Raw genomic sequence first — 23174 nt, forward strand, 5'->3', positions numbered from 1 at the left:
GCTTTCACATCCAAAAATTCCAGAACGCATTTTCTTTGCAGCACCTCTATTCAGAGAGGAAAATTAGCTTTTAGTTCACCAATTAAAAATGCTTCTTTAGATGGAGGGGGAAAAAAAAAAAAAAAAAAAAAAAAGTAGAGATTTAAAAATTCCAAGAAGTAAAAACAATGGATGAGATTACAGGAGTCAAGACGAAAAAAGAAATAACTTATGGCTGCTAAGTTTTCAAACTGTACTGAAAAATTAATAAAGCGTAAGGTATTCGTTTCAGAATTCATTCAAAAAAGAGTCCAAACTGGAGGAAGAACTGGGGTGAGAAACATTTTGTTTTTCTCTTTTCCAAAGGCATGATCACCTGGTTTTTGTTTTTCCCTTTTCCAAAGGCATCACCTGGATTTTGACCCGAAGTGGTTCTTATAACAAGTGCTACAAGGTATTCTTAAAAAAAACCCCAACTCATTTAGTATTAATTTTTTGAGTGCTCTCAAATCTAGGATTGCCTCAAAATAAACTCACATTTTGACCAAGAACTGAATACAAATCTCACTGCTTGGACCAAGCCTGCTTGCTTTCTTTGAGACACAACAAAGAAAAATGGTTTGTTGAAAAATAACCGAGAAAACACACTGACTCTTACTATCTACTGCTGTTAAATATGTCCAGATGCTATTGAGAACAGTTATATTTGTTGGTTCTTAATCATACCCTGTGCCAGACATTGGAAGAGTGCCTCATCCTTCCTCCATTTTCAGAAGAGGCCCTGTTGCACCCAACAGAAGAAAGCAGAATGCTCACTGCTCCTCCACGTAGGGCTGAATATCTCCTGGGTTCTGTCACTCGTGTCCAAGAACACACACATTTTGGAAAACTGCTAATGACCTAACACGAGCAGACCGAAGTCTTATGAAGAAAGAATTACAGTATGTTTATTTATAGTTACACATTTAAGAAGAAAAAGAGGTGATTTTTATTCCTACCTAATGTGTTTTCATTTGTTAAATGGTGTTACTCTGAGTAAACAGATACCCTGTTCTTAACCACGCTGCCTTTTGTTATTGGCTTCTCTTATTAAAACAACCCTTGCCACTTTTACTGTCTCCTGTCCACTGTGATACTGGAAAGAGTTTTTAACTCATTAATATTAAAAATCCATGAAAGACTAGAGTACTGCGGCAGTAAATTGCATTTAATTACTGCAAACAGTAAGTAGTCAAGATACCACAGTTTCGTCTTCACTGTCCACTGTTACCTCATTTGGTGGAGACGGTGATCTGAACAATTCCTACTGGAAATCAGGAGATCTGTGCAAGTGCCTGTGAGTTCTGAAAAGTAGGTGGGGATCCAGAAATGAAGTCCACACCAGTGGACCAGTGTGACCAGCGCACACAGAAATATTTAAACATCAATTAAAATATTGTTCTTTGAAATTTGTGTTTCAAAACTTCTTCACCATGCAAAAATAAAGGAAAGCGCTTTTTTTTTTAAAAAAAAAAAAAAGAAAAAATGGGGAAAAAAAGAAGAAATGCTTTTCCATGTGATTGCTTATAGTGTTTTCTTATCCACAACCAACCAGGTATTTGGATTCCTGTGAATACAATTGTCTGCATCACTGAATTATGTTTTGTAGCATCTTTGCCAAGTATGATGTTTGTTTTTCATACGTGTTATTTTCAAGATGACTATCTGGTTTTCATTACTGATATTTTTCATATATGCACAGGGCTTAAAGGACCGTGGGGACCATTAGGTCATCTCATCTAGCCTTGTGTTTGTATGACAAGCCATTAAATGCCTTTCCATTACGCGATTTTGAGCCCAACTGTTTATACTTGATTATAGCATGAGCTGTATTTGGCCAACCTGCTTTCCAGAAAGGCATCTGACTCTCGAGCACGTGGACAATCTGATATTTTTCTTGGAAGCTTTTTCTACTGATAATTGTGATCCTCATCCTGAAAAATACACACTTTGGTTCGGCTATGAATTTACTGGTGTGTTACCAAAGAAATCTTGTTACACTTCTCTGACATATCACAGAGCCTCTACTCACCCAGTATTTTCCGTATCTAAAGATACCTAGAGAATATAGTTAGACTTTTTAATAAACAAAAGAAATTGAGCCCTTCAGGTCTTCCATTTTAAAGGCAATGAATTCTAATGTACAGATCCTTATTCAATTCATAATATTCAACATATTCTAATATACAGATATCTGAAATGTGTCCAGTGTTTCAGTTAACACTGGATCTTACTGTTGCAAACACGCTGAGTGCTGTATAATCTGCTGCAATCTCATCACAACTGCATTTTTAGAGGGTTGCTTGGTTAGTTACTTCATGTATTCCCAACACATAATTCACTCCCAGAACTAGCCAATACTGGTGGGACTTCCTGATCATCTGAGTAAAACTTCTTTTTCCGAGACGGATATACAAAGACAAGATGCGAGGGTTTAATTATACCCAAACTTAACCTAGGTCTACTGGGAAATATCTGGGAATAAACTCATGTCATGTAGATCACTGCTCTTTCATCTGTCATTTTTTTGCATTTGAGAAGAGCCACAAAATGCCATACCCCCTCTGAACCTACTCTCACTCACTACTAGAACTCAGCCTTCTTCCTCTCAAACAACTGAGTACTGCTTTCTTAAAAATTAGGTCCTGCAACTCCTCCATCTTCTTTAGAGGGCACCTTACCTTTAAGACATATGTAACTCAAATTCATTGAAGAACCACATCCCAAAGAAAAGAACACACACCACGATCTGCTGAACTGTCGGAACTGCCCTCACTGATCAACTAAACTTTTCCTTGAGCTGCTCCAGGAAAGACATAAAAAATGGAAACTATTTACCAAGGAGAGTAACAATCCTTACCAACTCATTCCCAAAAGCACTAGTTTCACAGCAGATGCCCAAATCCTACACCAAAGACCAGGGAGGAGGGGGGAACTGTGAATTTGGATGTCAATACTTGGCTGAAGCCAAGGGGACAGAACTTGACAGAACATTTGTATTCTTCCCCAGTAGGTATTTAAGTGATACACAATAATTTCTGCTCCAATTCTAAACTCATTTACTATATTTTACTATTAATTCCTATTTTATATTATTTTATATAATAATATAAATTTTATATATTTATATTATTCATATAAATCCTATTTTAGTCACTTTATAACACTCCATTTTTGAGAACTTCAACACAAGCAGCTACTTGAATTTTATGTGGTTTCTTGGTGAAATAAGGAACCCTATGGTCAAATACTTTTTGTATACAATGTTGAAACTGCTCAGTAATTATAAATATTAGTGAGTGTACTCTACCGATTTTGACATCAAGATCAGAAAAATCCATATGGCTGTGCTGCCTTCTTTTCCAATCACTAAGGTCTACACACACCTCTGGTGGATTTGTTGAGTAGACATCCTCTGGGTATTTGTTAACGGTCCATCTAGTTGAGCTTCTTCCCCTTTAGAATTGACAGGTCATTATACTCACAATTCTCATCCATTATTCTCAATATAGGTATTTCAAATAATTACGATACTCGAAAATTTGCAGGGAGAAGGTAAAAATATGGGACAATAATGTAAAGCAAGTTCTGAAGCGTATTTTCTGTTCTTTTTATGTCCACCTTAAACTAAAATAATTTTCAGGTATAGATAAGAGTTGCAAGCAAGCAAGACTTCATGTGGTCCACAGAGAGCAAACAAGCCATAACTACCCTAGTTACAAAGCAAAGAAAATTATACCTTCTCATATAATTAAGTTGCTAGTTCCATTGCTTCAGGGAGCAATGCTGAACAAATATAAATGGGTTTAAAAAAAGAAAGAAAAAAGAGAGGACTAGACCACCAGTCCATCAGTGGCCATTAAACATGACTGTCTAAACTCTTTCTCCACTTTACTAAGTAGTTAAGCTTGTGGTTGCCAAACGTGGGACGTTATCTGAAGGAAAGGATGATTCTTTATGTGCCCTCTTTCTTTTCTTTTTCACTAGGCTCCTGCTACTGGCTGTTCATAGAGGCAAGAGATTGAGCTAGATGAGCTTCTGGACTGGTTCCTCTCTTACAACTTCCTATGAAATGACTCAGCATCTTCCCACATACACAGGCTGGTGCACATGATGCAATAAAAGCCCGTCAAGAGCACTCCAGTATAACAAACTTGCAGTTACTTTTACATGCAAATGATTTCTTTGCTTAGCTCTAGCTTTTTATTTACACTACCAAAGAAACACAGACAAATGGCTACCAGCCACCTCATTGAATCCTTGCACACAGAGCTCAGGGTGCAGACAACTATTTCCCAGCAGCTCCTTTAACTAAGTGACAAGTCTAACCAGCTGAGTGCGATCAGCAGTTTTATCCGATGTAGGATCCCTGGGCATTTCCTGGCACACTGCGTATGGGATGAAACGCCGTAATCCTCTTATCTCAATGCTTTCTAAAACAAAATTAATAGGATCTGTACATACTAAAACCACTGAGCTTTTTTATGTAAACATGCTTTTTTAAATAGTTGTCGGTCCTTCACCCGCTTTCTTTGAAAAGACCCTGTTTACCAGAAATCACATCATGAAATTTAGCACGCCACATTACCAAAAATTTTTAGAAGCTCAATTTTCTATTACAGAGAAACTGAAAATTCAATAAAGGCCTGGAATAAAAGCAGAAGATAGTTGTGTGCATGCAAATAAAATTAAAACTATTCGTATGCGCACATTATTATTAAGATTTAAGAGCGCACACATTCCTCTGAGACAAGAACAGTCAGGAAAAACTGATCTAAAGGTGGTCTAATAACTAGAATGCCTGAACATGTCAACATAAATAATATTTAATGGTGCAAAACACGGAAGATTCTCAAAGTCCACAGTTCAAAAATAATATTAACAATATTAGCAATGTATTAGTGACAGGATACACCTTCTGGTCACCTAAAATCTTGGAAGAATTTGAATTCAAGGGAAAAATCTCCATGCCTTCATATTACTAACAATAGTATCAAATGGTATAACAACCATCTGTAGCAGATTCCCAACAATGCACTGCTGAAGTGCAAACTGGCAAACTAATTAACCACACATACCTTCTACATGAGGTTTAATCAACTGTTCAGCACAACTGAACGTGTCACACACTGTGTGTTTGAGGTATTACTACACCCCAACACTACTGGGAAGGCAAACTGAAGAGAGCTGTTGGGTGTTGTACGCTTCCAAAAGGTCAGGGGGAAAGGAAGCTGAACGTCCCTGGGAATCACGTGGAGAAACCAAGCTGCTTGCAGGTAGCGAGGAGGGTAACAGCACTGTAGTTGCCTTACTTAGAAAACAACCCTGCCAAGCCAAAAGCAACCATTTGCATATACTATCCATGACATAATTTGTCAAGTGTAAGAAATCCCTGCATCATCATTCATTGATTTGAAAAAACAAAACCAAACCAAACACCTCAAACCCTTTATGGATTTCAAGAAACGGGGTTTAGTGAGAAGCTGAATGCACTTGAAGGCAGCAGGAGATGAAAAGATTCTTTCTCTGCCTTCCCTTCCCAGACCACGCTCCTCTGCCAACACGTCACAGAAGCCACTGTCACAGAAAACAGCAGTCATTATACCCAAGACCAGCTCTACAGAAGACAATCAGAACTAAAAGCATAATCCTTCTGGCCTGTACTAACAGCACAGGACCTCAAGCTAAAAGCTGACATGAACTTGCACTTTCTGTAGATGACACACTGTCAGGGCACACAGAATGTACCTTCTTGTGTGCCATGTGTAAGCACCAAGCCCTACAAAAAGAGCAGCAGCAGGCGAGGAAGATGTACTTGGGAAAGCATGAAGAGTTTTTCACTGTAATCTGTACTGTTTCATACAACTGTCACAATCCGATTAGATCAGTCTTGAAAACAAATAGTCAGCTAAGAGCCAATCAAGGAATATTTTTTCACATACGCATTGCTTTGCTCCTATCTAAGGTAAATTCACCCATCAGTTTGTTTATTCCGTAAGGTCTCCTGATTAGTCAGCCATCATCTTCAGTACCATCAACAGATATTATTGTCAGAAAGTTTTACCTGCTCCCTTTTTGTCTTCTTTTTCAGATTACCAGATATGCTGAACAGGAAAGACCTCTGGAATGCCAGTGACCACCCCACTTTGGAAACTTACCTTGTGTCTCTGACACTGGGGCAGTTTCAACTGATTAGTCGGATATTATATGTGAATTATTTTTTCTTTATCTTATTAGACTACTCAACTCAAGCTTTTAGGGTCACCCCATCTTCTCCTAGTGATCTTTTTCTATCAATTTCCTTTATTTGACCCTCACTTTCATCTGCTGATATTTGAGTTTGAGACAGACCATCTGATGCGTCCATCAAAGTAAGTCCACAGCCTCAGAACCACCATAAACGCACCCTTAAACAAAGATTATAATTATTATTATTATTTTACCATGTTCTCATTTTCTTGAGCACTATTTTTATACCCGGATTGTCCTTTGTCCAACAGGCTTCCTGCTCCTTAGAGTTTGATCAGCTTGGTTTTAGACAGCTCCAGTATGAGATAAACCCCATCCTCATTTCCAGTACGAGTGCAATTTTCAACTTAGCCACCATAATGCTTGTTCAGAAATCTGAACTACACAGATGTGTGTTGTAGCAGCTCATCATCTGCTGGAGTTCAAATGTATGAATATAAAAAGGCAGAGAGACTGTATCAAGAGAATAACATTCACTTTACATTAGGAAGACAGAAAACACACGTTTTAAATGTCTATGGCCCAAGACATGTGTGTGAAATTACTTTATTTTGATTGCTAGTACATTTTATGACCAGACATGTGCCCCATGGTTTCTTGTGATCATTTAAAAGGTCATGAACCTCCCTCAGTTCGTTTCCAATTAGAAGATGACATATGTTCAGGGCATGTAAAATTGAAACAAGAGCAGGATGGACAATAACATCAGACAGAAACTAAGAATAGCATTTTAAATATTCATTGATTATTCTGAGTTATTGTTTTTCTTGTCTATCAGAATTTATGCATTCCAAACAATATTCCTCCTTGAGGCAGGGGAAGATTATTAGGCTCATTACCAAAATGATTCTTATTAATCCTGTAAATTTAGCTTTTCCTCTCATACCTAAATAAGTAACAATTACAAAAAAAAAAAAAAAAAAAAAGGAAATAATTAAGCGGCCTTAGAAACTGCTATGTGCATCTGAAGTGCAAAGAGTATGCTTCTTGTGACTTCAAAAAATAAGCTTCTAGTGGGAAAAGCAGAAAATGGGGAAAAGAAAGTAAGAACAGTAGTGAGATGGGCTCTGTCATCCGCTCACGTGTTCTTTAGAGGAGATGTTTGACCCAGAGAATAACCAACTAATGATAAGGGAAAAAGGCAAAGATATAAAAAGATGGTTATGACACTATAATAGAGCAATGGAAATTCCCAGAATATTTTTTAAAAATTCTATCTGGACTAAGAGTAGGATTTCAGGAGGTATGTTTAATGGTTGGAATAGATGATCTTCAAGGTCTTTTCCAATGCAGATGATTCTGTTTTGATAACTCATTTCAGAGATGTATTTGGGTGAAGTGTAAGTCTCAGCAAGTCTCTATAAGAACTGTGGGGGAATAAGCTAAGTTAATAAATTAATGCATGTTTAATAAGTTAAACATGCATGGAAATCAAATGTTTAATCCGAAGAAGGTCCCAAGATAGATGCTCCACGAAGCTCAAACCAACATTCAAAAGACAGAGATTTTTATGCTTGCGAGTGAGAGAAGCGGATCTCAAGCAGAGATTGATACTGAAATCCGAAAGAGTCGGCACCGTCCCAGACGCAGCAGACCGTTTAGCGTCTCTGAGGGCGGTGCCCAGGTCGGGCTGGCCAATCCCGTGAGGGTTTGTTCAGGGAGAGCAGGCGGGGCCCGGGCCGGCTGTCCGGCGGCGGGCGGGCCCTGTCCATGGTGCTGCTCGGCCCCTGTCCATGGTGCTGCTCGGCCCGCCCGGCACCTGACCGCGGTGCTGCCAAACCCGCCCCGGCACCGCTGCCAGCCTCGGCTCCTCGGGTCGGCACGTGGGCTAAAGGAAACGACCCAACGGATGGATTCCGCTGTCAGGAAGGAAAACTGACCGATTTCATCATCCTCAAAAGTCCCCGGCGGGATCTGTCTGAGGGTTGCTGGCATTCGAGAGTCACAAAATCACTTTCCCCCCGACATTGACAAGAGGGAAAAACTTCTGCTATTAAACCAAAACTTTGCATGGGAATATAAAAGACTCTACAGCACTTTAGTTCTAATTCCACAATAGATTTCCTGGTCCAAACAAAGATAATAGTCCTAAAACTATAGCACTGCCCTGGGATGTGAACTCAAGCACTTCACACCCTTGCACAGCTTTCTTCAAAAAGGGACTTGACTTTTGAGCGATTATAATATCACAAGCAAGAACCCCAAGCACATTTACAATTCTTTCCACTCCCCCACCCCTTTTAAAGCTCAGTCTCTTTATATTCAGAGAGGACAGACTGGGAAGAAACATTCTCTGTTCTCTCAGCTAGATTTTGCTCTTTTATGGTTTCCTAAATGGCACCAACACATGCATCCTCCAAAACGAGGTACTGCTCAGAGTATTGCTTCCTGTTTGAATGCTTCCCTTCCCCTAGAAGTTTCTTGTAACATGATGATGTCAAATCTAGATCTGTTGACTCCTTTGCACAAACAAGTATGGACATCAAATGTATACGTACAGCAAGGTGATAAACCAGTTTCTGTAATAATTTCTCTCAACTGTTTCCTATTCTGCATACAATTTTAGAGAAGATAGGGTCCTCCTCAAAGAAGCGAGTTGCATTTCACAAAGAAAGCATGAGAACTTGTTCTCTAATAGATATACTTTACACTAAAAATATCAAAATCCTTAGCAGACTAAAAAATGAGCAATGAAAAATGTGTCTCCTTTTCAGGTAAAAGATGTGTCTCCTTTTCAGATGGGGACTCATCTTGATATCTCTACCACTGTCTCTTGAGGTGATCCAAAATTCTAGAAAATACACTGGGCCTTTTCTTAACAGCCAGGGAGCCTGACGCAAAGTTTGAAATAAAGTATTCCCTGTACTGTCCTGTTTTAAGCAGAGATACACATGGAATGCCCTGAAAGGAAAATACTTGTACCTTCCTTCCAAGTTTATCCTGTCTGGCTTTGGAATGCTTTTTAATTAATTAAGTGATGTCTTTTGTCACAGGTACAGATGACAAATTTACTGCCTGAAATACCAGTGACAAGCCAACCAGGGCAGATGCTGAGCCCAGCACCATAGGTTTCAGTGCCTAAATTCCAGATGTAATTGTCTGTCAAAATAAGTTACCACCACTCACCCACTATTGTTAGTTCTCACGCTTCCTCTCACCTTCTTTTAGTGCCGATTTTGGAACATGCTTGATGCTTAGAAAGACACAGAGTCCTGGTGAGTTTATCAGTTCTAACTTGTAGTAACCTGCATTGATTTTGTGTTGGTGCATAAGCTGAATAAAACATAATTTTCATTTCCTACATGAAAAGCACAGAATACAAATTTTAATGCCTCTCTAGACAAAAAGATTTCTCTAGAAAATTTGCAAAAGTATTATAGGTGCACATCAAAACATTTGTTACTTTCTGGCTCTTTGCCAAGGGGTAAGGAGATAACTGAGCAAATTTCATGCGCTTCCTGCTCTGTTTCTTTGCGGGGGAAAATACGAAGCAGAAGTTACATCTGCAGTGAATTTATGCTCCTGAAATGGGCACCCTGCAACAGAATTCAGGCTGGCACACTAAAGAACAGTCAACAGTAAAGTTTACATTAGAACGACAAAACTAGTCTAATTTGTCATAGTAAAAAAAAAAAAAAAAAAAAAAACAAAAAACCACCCAAAAAACCTATTACTTCTCTTCTGTCAAAGTGTGTTTGATATCAGTGGCTCCCACACACCAATTAAACACCTCACTTCACTGAAGGTGAGAGCTATTTGTTGCTTCTGTACACTTGACTGGAAAAGAACTCATTACGAACATAACAGCCACTATAAAATTGATGATGATTTAGAAAATCTTGCACGAAAATGATAAAAATGAGAATAAAAATATTATTACGTACACATGTAGCTATAGTGAAGACAAAAGAAGATTTAAGAATGGCGCAATTTTCTTTTTCTAATAGTGTTGGTTTATGATCTTAGAGAAATTTTGTGCCTTATGAAAGAAAAATAGCTACTTGCATACCGCAAGATCTCGTAACAAACTTTTAAGAGTATAAAAACATGCTTTGATATCTCAGTATTTTCCATGTATTCTTACTCCTATTTTTTTTCCCTTATCCAAGTCCAGAAACACAAAGCAAGTTATTGCTTCCACTGAATAAAGGAAAAAAAAAAAAAAAGTACTTTTGAATAATGTAAGCAATGCAGAAAATGGGACACATACTGGTGGGAAACTGTGTCTGTTGTATAAATAAAATATATGCAGCTATAAATGTAATATGTAATACTCATTCCAAACCATAGTCACCTCTTAAGAAATAAACACTCGAGTCAAAGCAGGGTAACAGACTGGCAGTGCACTCCTGGCATTTGTCAGGAGCATTCGTCAGGCTGACAGTAATATTAACCACAATCCATTTCAGTTGCTTTGGTTTATCATTGTGTGACTGATGTTCAAAACAATGCCATAAGAAGCTGCTTAAATAAAGTGTTGGTTTAACCTATACACTGCAGTTCTTTAAATCTGTACTAACTGTGGAACTTCTAATATGTTAGCAAAACTGTTGTTCATATTTGACATTTTGTAATACCAGAAGAAAAAGAAAAAGAAGAGAGAAGGAGAAAGGAGAAAGGAGAAAGGAGAAAGGAGAAAGGAGAAAGGAGAAAGGAGAAAGGAGAAAGGAGAAAGGAGAAAGGAGAAAGGAGAAAGGAGAAAGGAGAAAGGAGAAAGGAGAAAGGAGAAAGGAGAAAGGAGAAAGGAGAAAGGAGAAAGGAGAAAGGAGAAAGGAGAAAGGAGAAAGGAGAAAGGAGAAAGGAGAAAAATTTTTTTTCTTAGATCTTCCTTTTCTTTATTCAGTGGGAGCACTAAATTGTGATGTGTTTCTGGATGTGGATAAGGAAAAGAAATAAAGTAAAAGACTGTTAAAACCATGTAAAAAGTTAAGTATCTTTAAATATTTTTTAAATCTTTAGCCGTACAAAAGCATGCTACAATATATAATTAGCACTTATTTTGAAGAATTACCCCCAAAATAACAATACTACAATGAAAATATCACAATATACATGACATTCAAAATTTTCATTGCTTAATATTAGTAAGGTGTTTCAGGTATCTGCCATGAATTCATCATCTGACACGAAGTTTAACATTCAAACTACATCGAGTTGATACCGCTAGAAATGCCTGATCAGTCACCAAAACCCAAACTGCTGTGTCTGAGACAGGTACGGCATAAAGACTTTCACTTTGTATGTGGCATTCATCCAGAACAGCAGTTACATTTCCAGAGATCAAGATGCGCTGTCTGATCAACATTTAACAGAACGTAAGAAAAAACGCATGTTAAATATACATATATATAAAATATACATATATGTATAAATATTCACTATCCCCTAATAGGGGCAATTCTCTGCCAATCACCTGTTAAAGATTAAAAGCTGCCAAGAATATCACATTAAAGGCTTAAATAATAATGAAACTCCTTCTACTCATACTACGGTATGACTGACATGTATATTGTGATAATTAATAATTATTTCCTATATTAAGTTCATAGTTTTCAAACACGAGATTGAGAAGGTTTAGTATAAAGATACAACCTAAGTGATGTCCCTAAGTAATGTCCTCTCTCAGCAACAGCAAGATTGCCTCAGAGCTGAAAGTGTACTTAGTGAGCCTCAAAGACTACTTCATGAGCAGAGAAATCCATATAACTAGTCACTTCTAATAGAAAAAATGCATAGAAAAAGAACGGGTTCGCTATCTGATTTCTTAAAGGAATTAAGAGTGGTACCTAACCTAAAACGAGGAATAATTGCTCTACACTGCACTTAGTTCTGTTCCAGGATGGAGGAAGAAAGACTAAGACTGTAGTGCTGACTGATACGAGTAGTTTACAAATTAAAATACAATTCAAAGGAGATGTCTCAGAAGTATAACAGCTGGAGAATCCTTTTTTTTTGGTTTTGAATTATTTTAGCAATGGCATGATATATGCAGGAGTGTCATTTAATAAAACAATGGGAAATGAGGTTGCAAAAATCCACCATTAATAAATTCCTTGACTGTGACACAACAAATTTAATGTAAGTACTTCTTCAAGCTACACAGATGTTACCCTTAAGTTTTCAATCTTCACTTAAGTGTAATTCACAAGTGTAGTCCCGGTTGGTGACAGGTATTTTCAGTTGTAAACTATCTTCAAGTATTTTTTGGCCTGAGGCTCATTAAGAAAGTGGTTTTTAAATTCTAAAAGAATAAATTATTTTAAAATATTATTTACCTTCGTAAGATTTTTAAAACGTAAAATGTGTTATTTTACGTTTTTAAAATCTTTCAAAGGTAAATAATATTTTAATAATGTTCATTTACCCACAAATATGGATTTGTGTCAGTCAGACATTCAGAAAAAGCACAGAACTCAGGATTTATTCAAATTAAATAACACTATTAGAAAGTGTTACAATGACAGGACCTCAGTCTATCTCTGCTTTAGACTTAAAAACATTATTCCTTTCTTTTTATTTGTACATACATAAACACACACAAAACGTACAGTATAGCCTTCGAATATATACACACAAACATATCCACATGTACACATGCATATGTATGTCATGACTACGCAGTACCTTTTTTAAGGTTAAAATACTAAATCTGTAGTAAAAAATTAATTCTCTGGAGATTTTCACAGACCTGTGTTTTAGCTTAATCCATTGTGAACTGAAAGAAGAACTTGTAAAAATTGCCTTACTTTTTTGGGGACTTTTTTTTTTTCCTATAAAATAACCAATTTGTATGGAAGACTTTTGTAAAAAAACAAGCTATAATTAAAATAAGTTCTTTACCTTTTCCACTAATTAACTGTATTGCTCCATGTGCCAATCATTTCCCATAATAGCTTTTAGAAAAAGTTTGATGAGCAGTGCATTTGATGAGCAGTCTTTGTAGAGAAAATGAGAGATGCTTTTACTTTGTAAAATGAAATACTCCCTTCTTGGAAAAGATCGAAAGAGAACAATCACCTTCTGTAAAGCTTTAAACAGGCTGTGTAATACCGCATCTGTGTATGTTTGTTTGGGAAAGAACCTTAGAAAAACAAGGCTGCTCTGCCAGGAAGGAGTTGTTTGGAAAAGTTGTTAAAAACTGACAAGGTCTGTCTGATAAAGGACAGTGGTGTTACTTGAGCATACCTGAAGGGGATACACAGAGGAAGTGAAAAAATAAAGGTTCTACTTATTGGAATAAGGGCAATGATTTAAAAGTAATTAAAATAGAATGGTGTCACAGGCTTTGCTACTAAAAAAGCACAATTTCATCAGAAAAACAGAAAATTTGGCTGATTTTTAACATTTAGCAGCCTCAGCATTCCTAAGTTCATTAACATTTGAAATGAAATGTAACACGTATGTTCCAACTAAGAGCCCCTTCCACTACCTATTATTAAATTGGTGCAATCCGAAGCAATAGAATACATCAATAATTCATCTTCCCACAATCTGATCCCTATTATCAGTATACGCATACAGAAATGGAACGCTGTTGTTAATGGTTGTGCATTTCACATGAATGTATCGAGCGCAGCAGAAAACATGAACAAGACTGAAAGCTACTGGGAGAAATATTGAAGAGGGAAAAAAAAAATATCAGATGGGAAATACCTTTGACAAATCCCTGAAGTTGCTAGGAAGGGTAAGGTCCAGCTCCTCGGATTCATAGTTGGTGATAACCCAAGGGAACACAGGGTACTGATTTAAATCATTGTAAGTTCGACCTGACAAACAACAGCAAAAAAATTCCACCATGAGTTAAAAGAGTTATAGTTAACTAAAATACCAACCTCTAAAGATACAACAATATAACTTGACAAGATCTTCAAAAAAAACCAAGTAATTTATTTCAGACCTTTTATCATTTTAGTATTCTACTTTGCTTTATTGAAAAGGATAATAAAAAAGTTCACAAATTGCTAATATTTAATTTAAAACATTTCAGCCTGTTTCATTTTAATTGTAAACACTTTTGCATAGAGTAAGAGTGATAGTTAAGTCTGTTCATTTTCTACGCATCTCTCCTTGTTTATGTCATCTTGTCTTCTGTTTCTTTAAGGTGAAACACTAAAAAAATGGAGAAGCAACAACTTTTGTTGATAGTAAAAATTAAAGCAATGTTTTGACATACTGTATTAAATTCAAAATGTGAAAGCAGAATGAAGCAGCTCTGGATTTTAGATTGAGAACTTATGCAAGTAAGGACAATTGCATCTAGAGAATTCACTTTGAGGGGAATTCTTCCTTGTCCGTTAATCACCTATGGATATGCCAACATTTACCAGAACAGAAAATCTGTTCTGGTTTCAGGTTCACTTGTGCACCTTCATGCATCTGTAAGATGGAAATAATATCCTTCTTCCAGTAAAATCAAAATATACAGTTAGAATAATCGTATGCCATACATACACGCACAGCACACACCCTGGTTTATAGTTTGAAAAGGAATCATTTTCACACGGATCCTGACTCTTTTTATGATACCGCTGCAGAAGCTCGTTCACTCGCATCACCTCCAATCAGTACACTCTCAGGTTTTGCCTGGCTTGGGTTGAAATGTCTCAGGGGACTCTCAGGCTTTTATTTCTCCCCCAGGAGTATTATTCCATAACCCAATCTATCAGGTTGTTGGAAAACATTTTCTAAAACTCCACCTAAGTTTTTCTTTTTCCGGTTGTCTTACACCGTCCAGCAATCTCCCATCCCGGTTTGCAGATTTCTTATGTGGTATAGCTAGACCCTTTCTTTCCCCAATGCGTTGGTTATGTTGCACATTATCACTTTTTCAGGATTCAGGCTACTTAGGTGAGGCTGTGATATCTGTCTTTGTTTGAAACTGCTAGCCAGCACAACCATCTTTGAGCTTGCCATCATGGGCAACTAAGCCTTCCCTTTTTCTGTAATAATCTCTTTTTGTTCCTTTTAACCTCAAATACCAAATAGATAAGAATTCACTTTATTATTTCTATACCACATTAAGGCTGAGAAGGATCATTCACTAGAGGCACAGGAGACACTGTCACGGTGTTGCCTCATTCCTCTGCGGCAGTAAGGAGGCAAGCAGATCTACCCCTACTTTTATAAAATTTGCCAGCATCCTGGCACCTCTGACTTAATGACTGATTACAGAAACCAGCAAAACTGACCATCTGTATGAAATGTAATTAGTGCAAGCAGAGGCATTTGTTATATCAACCGTGTTAGCAAGAGCAAAGCCGGAAAAGGAATTAACGGACCTTTCAACACTGTCAATACCATAAATAAAGAGCTGAAAATGGAGAGATTTTATAAGTTGCTCTCGACCAAAATACGTTGGAAAATAAGAGAAGTCCTGAGACCTAACAATTAGCCTCCATTTACTAAAAAAGTCCAGTTGGTTAGAAGCTAATTGGGCAAGATTGGTTAAATGAAATATAGCTTAGCATTTACAGAATGAGGGGTCAGACAAGCACACAGGGGTATGAATTATGATTTGGGAAGGGGTGAATGGTGTCCTGGCACAGCACCGCTATGCTATTTCCCGAGCCCAACCATACATCTGGAAACAGTAGTATTTCTCAGCTCCAGGAATATCCTGCTCCCCAGTTGAGACTTCCCAGAGGGTTCCAGCCCTACAGAGAACTTGTCACATCAGCAGTATTTAGGGAGGACAGTACTCAGGAATATTAAAATTTAGAATACGAAGGGATGAAAAAGTTACTATTCCTGAGACTCTCCTAAATAGTAGATGGGCTGTGTAGATCCTGTCCTTCCACAACAGCCAAGATACTCTGCCTTTAGAGACATCTTTTAAGTGCAGTTCAGTACAGCATTATGAATTGTACGCCTCTCCATTCTTACAAAAACATAAAACCAATTATGAATGAAGTACATCTAGGAGGATTTTGTGAAGTTGTTAATCAGGAGAAAATTGTACATTGAAATAGTTATTTATTAAAAGGGCAAAATCTAATCGTGCCCCCTCTCTGTTGAGACTCTGCCACCACTAAATCCCTTTCTGCGTCACTGTTGTCATTTGTTACCTGCTATAGTGTTCAGAAACATCAGGTATTCAAAGTTGGAAATTTCTCGGTGTTGCCATCGCTGGGTCATATTGGAAGCTTTGAAAATCTGTCGTGGACTAGCCAAAGAGATGCGTCTGCAGAAAAAAACAAAACAAAAAAAAAACAAACAATGAGAAAACCTGGTGGGTCATCCTTTTTACCTATCTGAATTCTAGTGGCAGTTGCACACATTCTCTTTATTAGTTCTATGCTAGATTTCTCTGGAGACCAAATTGCTATTTTGGATACTTGAAGTTCATTTTTAAAGTTTTACAATCTAGGAAGAACAAAAGGCTTAAAACATCTGACAGCTGGATAAGTCAAGATTTGAAAGCTTTCAAACAGAAACCTTTACAGCTGTGCAAATTCAGCTGCTCCAGGAAGGCTTGATGTATTACAGAAATATGTTACTGGTGATTTAGAGAAATGGCAGCCCATTAAATAAGAAAATTACATGACTTTTAGAATTTCACATAAGAATAAAGTCATCTTTTAGGAGAGGTTTTTAAATCCCTCAAGAACAAAGGAAAACAATGATAAAAGGATAGAACTTCATTATGAAATCCGTTCTCTTGAGATTTAAATTCTGGGCAGTGTTGGGGAGTTAGTCATAAATAACTCAATTAAACTTTTAGAATTTGATGCCAAATTTCCTAATGTTTGTGAAAGAAGACTACAGAGTCATTCCTTGGAGTGATAAATCAAGCAGAGGGGAGCTTATCATAAAATTCCCAAGGCTGTTTTGTTCATAATAAAAACATCTGTAAATACTGGAACGCCATCATTTAGGGGAAAAAACAAATCTAGATATAGTTTTAGTTATCAAATCTTTACAGCTATTGGTAAACAATTACAGAAAGCTGTTACAGTAACTGAATATTTTTTATTTTAATAAACTGCATTATATTCTAAACAAATTTATCGGTATAAATGGATGTGAAATTTTGAACAAATGTGTCTATACTTTCACGTATATTTTACAATTTTCATGCATAATCTGCTTCTGTAATTAGAAATCCTTTAAGTTCTCACAGAGTGGCTATAACTGCAATTCAAGAGCAATTTTTCTGGACTTGAGGAAAAAAAAAAAAAAGCAAGCTACAAAACTCAAGAGAAAACACCCCCAACTATTTTAGTGCTATTTCTATTCACAGAAATCTTTAAAAAAATAAAAATTGAAAGTAACAACCAGCAAGATACTCCTTAAGGGTTGCTATTTCTTCTAAAAATTTAAAAAGTAACCTACTTAAAAATAATTTATAAATCATTAAAATACAAGAGGTAACCGATTCAACTAGAGAGGGATACCTCAAAAACCTCCTATTTCCATCGGTCTCAGCAAACATTAAACTGTGCTGCCGTGTTTCATCCAGAGTGTAATTTGGTAATCAAGCCCTCATCTTCTGCTAAAAAAGATGCAGCAAACTGAACCATATTCTTCCATTTTAGGATCCAAACACACAGCCTGACACCGCAACGCTGATTTCTCCCTATGTGAAATTTGAACAATGTCCTCCAGAGCTAAACCACGAGGCACACCACACCAATCTTTCCCGTGCTGTGCAGCTCGTATTGTCCTACACCTCACTACAATACCCTTCTGATGGGGAACGATCATTTTCACCTAGGTTTAAGTTTTACAGAACTTATATTAAGCTAATATAATTGAACAGTGTCATAAAAGCTAATCAGTCCTACAACTAGTCTTACATCTTAAATTTTAGTGAGTTGGCAAGCATAAAGAAACCTGTTTTCCTTAAGCAGGGTAACTGAGTGACTCTCATTGCCAAAAAGAAGCTATCTTCCCTATAACAGACAGAAATCACCAAAAAAAAAAAAAATCTCAAATCCAAATTTTTTATTATACAAACACATTGCAAATAGCACACGGAAGTGATAGGCTGAGGATGTGCCTGTTTTGTAAACCCGTAAGCGTAAATGCTTCAAACCATGTAGGCCGGTTTGGTGAAAAAAGAACTCTGTTAGAACTGACAGATAAAATTAACTCAAACTGTAAAATACCTGGTCTGGGGTAGGCCAAAGACAGTACCAATACCGACCCGAGGTAGACAATTAACCACCTTCTTTACTGTTGCCTGGTCAGGAAAGTTGAACATGACACCCACTGTGAACACAAGAGTTGAAATATGGCATGATTTTACACCTTTTATTTTAGGCTTTCTGGCCCAGTAAAATTTAATCCTAAACTTAGGTGTTGAACAGATTGACTTTCTAGAACTGATTAAAAAAAAAGTCTCTATATTAATTGGATCACACATTTACTAGTTTACTTTGTATATATTTTCAAGATATATTCTTCAAATATTATCTTCATATTTTGTTTGAGACATTCAATGACACTTAAGAAATAGCAACCTAAAAATCTAAATAACAAACTAATTATGGTATCTCCAGCAGAGATTTATGACTTCATAGAGTACAGCTCCATGTTCCAAAAAAGGAAGGTGTTTATGCACATGGTTAATATTCGGTTGGACAACACACGCTTCACGTATGTCCAAAAATGCTCTGTGTGATATGTGTCTGAATACTTACCGGCCATGCTCAAAGTTAGAGACTGTTTTAAGTCAAAAACTTTTTGACTAACATACTAACTGCATAAAACATGTTGTCCAATGAAACATTTACTGCTTTCAGGACAACAACATTTCATATCGTTACCAAACCAATGTTTTACATTTTTTAAAGTATCACCTTAAGACCTACTCTATATGGTGTCTCTGTATGCAGTTCACAACGTGTGTTTTTCAAAATTTCACTGTCCGTATAAAAGCACTAAAGTACCTCAAGAATCTTAGTTTAAACTGCAAAAACATCATATAACCTAGTTTAAAAGAAAATTTGGGGTGAGAAAATAGCAGAAGAAAGTTCTCCAAGTCTCATTGCACGACACTAAGTGACTTGTCACAGTACATATGTGTGTCTGGAAAAGGAACGGAAGAAAGGAGAGGGTGAAAAATAGGTTAATAAAGTAAATCTATATTTATTTCTTAGAGTTGAGCTAGGGTCTAAAAGAAAGAAATTATTACTAGAAATAAAGCATCAAGGTATACCAGTCACTGGTCTAATCTGGTAGTGAAGTTCTTTCATTACGTGTTCTTGGTCTGCATAACTAACGATTATTGATCTTCCAAAGGGACCAAAAAAACCCCCAAACCTTAATGCATAATAGGTCGGAGGTAGGTGTGCCTTAAGCAAGAGTTTCCAGAGAATGCCAAACAAACATGGATATAGATGAGAGGCATTGCTAATTCCCAGTTATTATGTTTGATCATAATTCCTCACTGGAAAAAAAAAAAAAAAAGAAACGGAGAAACTAAATTACAAAAATACACTAACTTACAATATTGAGACACTTCATCCAAGCCCTCCTGCTATCTACACAAATCCACTCCAAACCGGCCCAACAGAACGCACACGTCCCCAAATCCTCTAAACTCGCAGTACCTCTATTTGCCATGAATATCTCCAGGGCAGTATTTTGCAAGAGATAACGTCGAGAAAAGATAGATCGAATCTCTGAAAAGAGCCATTTTCCATGGAGTCCTTCTGTGTATGCCAGAATCTAGTGGAAAGAGACAGAGAGAGAATGGTTAAAATACGCTGTCAGTATAGGTAAAATTTTGTAAAGGAGAAACTGTTTGATGCACAAACGTGGAATTCTACTGATTATATGCAAAACCTGCAGTAAAATTAAAATACGGTCGAACTTTGAATCACGCTGGTTTTTGAAGTCCTAAATTCAACTACTCATGTTAAGGATTTTAAAAATTTGCCTGTATTTTTTTCCCTTGAAGACAACTGCCTATTTTCCATAACCAAGGGAGTTCCAGAAACATTATGAAACGTTTGGCACTTCAGCAAAGCATAAAAACATATTCTGAAATATATTACTAGTGCCTTTAGATGTATCTGCACTCACTTTAGCATTGTAATAACAGGCCTGTAACGAATAAGAAAGAAAAAATGTCTTTAAAGAAAAAAAATGTTCCTTAGGTTTATCGTTAAGGCAACATTCATTAATTCTGGAACTATAAAGGTTGGCTGTATAAGAGGTTAAGTATCATTTTGTCAGCTAAGGTTAAACACAAACCTGCAAATGAACTCAGCATAATCTCTCTATGGAGTAAGCGGTTGTCAAAGTAACTTGTTACAATTCCTGTCATCCCATCTGACAGACACAGATGCTTAGTCTGCCTTCACAATTCAAACTAATCCCATTTTCAGTCCTCAGCCACTTTGTTTCTTTGTTGCTTCACTTTTTCCTTTTCATTTCAAAGCTTAATTATGTATGTGCTCAGGGACAGCGAGATCGGACACTTCTCTGCCTCAGATGAACAAACCACAAGTGAAGGAAAATCTGAGATTTGTCAATTTTTGCAAACACAAAAGCACTTAAGAAAAATCCATCGCGGAAAAGGAGATTCAGATATAACTCTAGCTAACATCGCTCCTGCTAAAATTTCACTTGAGCAATACATTGCGTATAAAAAAGTGACATTCAAGCCTTTAACATTAACAAAGACTGTTAATGAACGCAGTAATTTGTTTATAGATTTTTAAGAAAGGAGGGGTTTGCCTCACACGTAGCATATATTCAGAAGTAACCTGCATTTCTGTGGCACAGAGAGCGGAAGCACCATTACCAAAGCGCTGCACAACACAGTATAAAATACTCCATCACCTCTGTGAATTAAAACCAGAGTGGCAGACAGCACAGAAGATCAGAACATACAAAGCAAATCATCTCCCACACCCTTCCTTCTTTTTTACTTAATTCCTTACCTTCCCCCTCAACACAAGTGCCACAGACAACTTCTCTCCCAACACACACGCACACAGAAAAAGAAGGGAAAGATGAATAATTACTCCGACGCAAAATTCTAGAAACGTGATGAAAGAACCTGAGATAGTCAATGGTCGCTAATCATTTCTGGAACGGAGGAACTAACAGACTTGGGCCACGCTGACACTTGCCACACTACATCCATAACCCATCCACACTAATTGGCAGGTTTGTATAATTCTATGATGCTATTCAGAACCACCGCGGTTGGCTTTTGTCATGTGCATATAAATATCCTTTAAAGAGCACAACATCAGAAGAGGTAACAAAGGAAACAAGGTGGCAGTGCTTGTGTACAAAAATCTCAGTCATTTTGCCGGTCTTCATCCATTTTTAAATGGGAGCTTGTAATTTCCATGATTATTTTTTGAGACAGGCAGGAATGTGATGACCTCTGCTCTTCTGTAGTAACAATTAAAACACAACAGCCTGCTTGTCACTAGCAGTCTCTGCCTTGCAAATTCACTACGTGGATACCGTGTGTAAAATCAGTAAGTTAAATAATTATTACTTTTACCCTGTGAAGCGAGCTGCTTTTTTCTTTCTTTTTTTTTCTTTTTTTTTGGTGACAGTAGAAACCCTGCCCGTGACCAAAAGCTTCCTGCATGCAACTTCTTAAAAACTAGAAGGAAAAGCACCGACTTGAAAATAGCAGAGGAGGTTTACGTCGTGCACTTTGTACAGCCACGATAAAGTTATTAAATTCAGTATAAGAGGATTTGCAGAGGAAACTGGAACGGCGCTGCAGAAGCAGCACCAGTGCCCACTATAACAATTCTTTAAACCATTCATTAACAGAAGTTATCAGGAGAGAGAAGCAGCTGAGGCCTAGGCGAGCAAGGCCTTCGTTTCAAGTTGGAATAGTGCGTGCCTGCTCTGCAGCTTCACTTCAAAGTCTCTGGAGTTCAATTAAAACTGGATTAGGTGGAAGCAGACCTTCTTTGGGACATGCTGTTCTCTGAAACTCCAGGCTCACTGACAGCACCCTAGACAGAGGTCTAGCCCGCCAATGAACCAGTTGCTATGGAAACTGCATCATTACTACTGCTCCGCGCTCATCACACCACCTATAGTAGATGAAAGGTCCAGAAGACAAACACGTTTCTTTCATGTGTGTCACTAAGTATTCCTTACGAAAATCCCATTCAACCTTTTATTCCCTGTCAAATATCTGATTTTATTAATAGAACCTCCTAGTGGCAGAAGCTGACTCGTACTTCAAATTAATTCCACATGCTTATTTTGGCAAAGGGATTTTTAATTTTTTTTTTTTTTAATCAATGTTACCACTTCTGATATTACCAGAATTACAACTTTCAAAAACCAGTTTTGCATTTGCCTGTTTTCACCCATAAGCTACACAACACAGAATTCTCCCTAAGAATTTAAGAACAACTACCTTCTTCATACTATTGCAAAATATGCTCAGTTGAAAAATGGCTCATTTATTTTTGTCTTTTATCACCACCATTTCTGGAACAACTTGTGGAGCAAATATTAATGAGGGTGTACAATCTAGTTTAATCTGTACAAACAGAACCATCTTCCCTAGGAGAAAAAGTATTTATAGAATTTCAGTTGATTCAACACATCAGATTGAAGTTTAATCTACTGCACATTTCATTTATTTCAAAAGATACTGCACCTTACGGGAGGAAAAACATTTTATACAGTTTACCGTTTCGTTTAAACATACTTAAACAAACGAGCCAATTGTGAAGTTCTACAGTTCCAAAAATCTCATTAGACAAACTGTTTTGTGATTCCACTTTGGCAAGACCCGCGGAACAGACGGGATGACAACATCACTAAAAGTAAAATAAAATATAAATAAAAATCCCTTTCACCTTTGCCTGAAGTCCCTCTTTACTTCAAAGGAATAGAAGTGAAGATCTAAACCCATAACCAGTCCTCATACTCGTGCTGCAGGCCCTGAAACTGCACGGCTAGAAGAA

The 23174-nt window shown here is 37.1% G+C and overlaps 1 protein-coding gene across 1 annotated transcript in view; it reads right to left on the reverse strand.

The window, feature by feature from the left end:
- LRBA (LPS responsive beige-like anchor protein) overlaps positions 1 to 23174 on the reverse strand; it is a 414576-nt gene that overhangs the window by 117192 nt on the left and 274210 nt on the right. Inside the window, exons 40-43 of the mRNA XM_074905922.1 lie at positions 19821 to 19938; positions 18375 to 18477; positions 16332 to 16447; positions 13921 to 14033 (exon numbers count right to left, since the gene is read on the reverse strand). Of these exons, the coding sequence (XP_074762023.1) occupies positions 13921 to 14033; positions 16332 to 16447; positions 18375 to 18477; positions 19821 to 19938 (450 nt within the window). The remainder of the gene's footprint in view (positions 1 to 13920; positions 14034 to 16331; positions 16448 to 18374; positions 18478 to 19820; positions 19939 to 23174) is intronic.

This window comes from Athene noctua, chromosome 4 (assembly GCF_965140245.1).
Source record: "Athene noctua chromosome 4, bAthNoc1.hap1.1, whole genome shotgun sequence".
Lineage (NCBI taxonomy): Eukaryota > Metazoa > Chordata > Aves > Strigiformes > Strigidae > Athene > Athene noctua.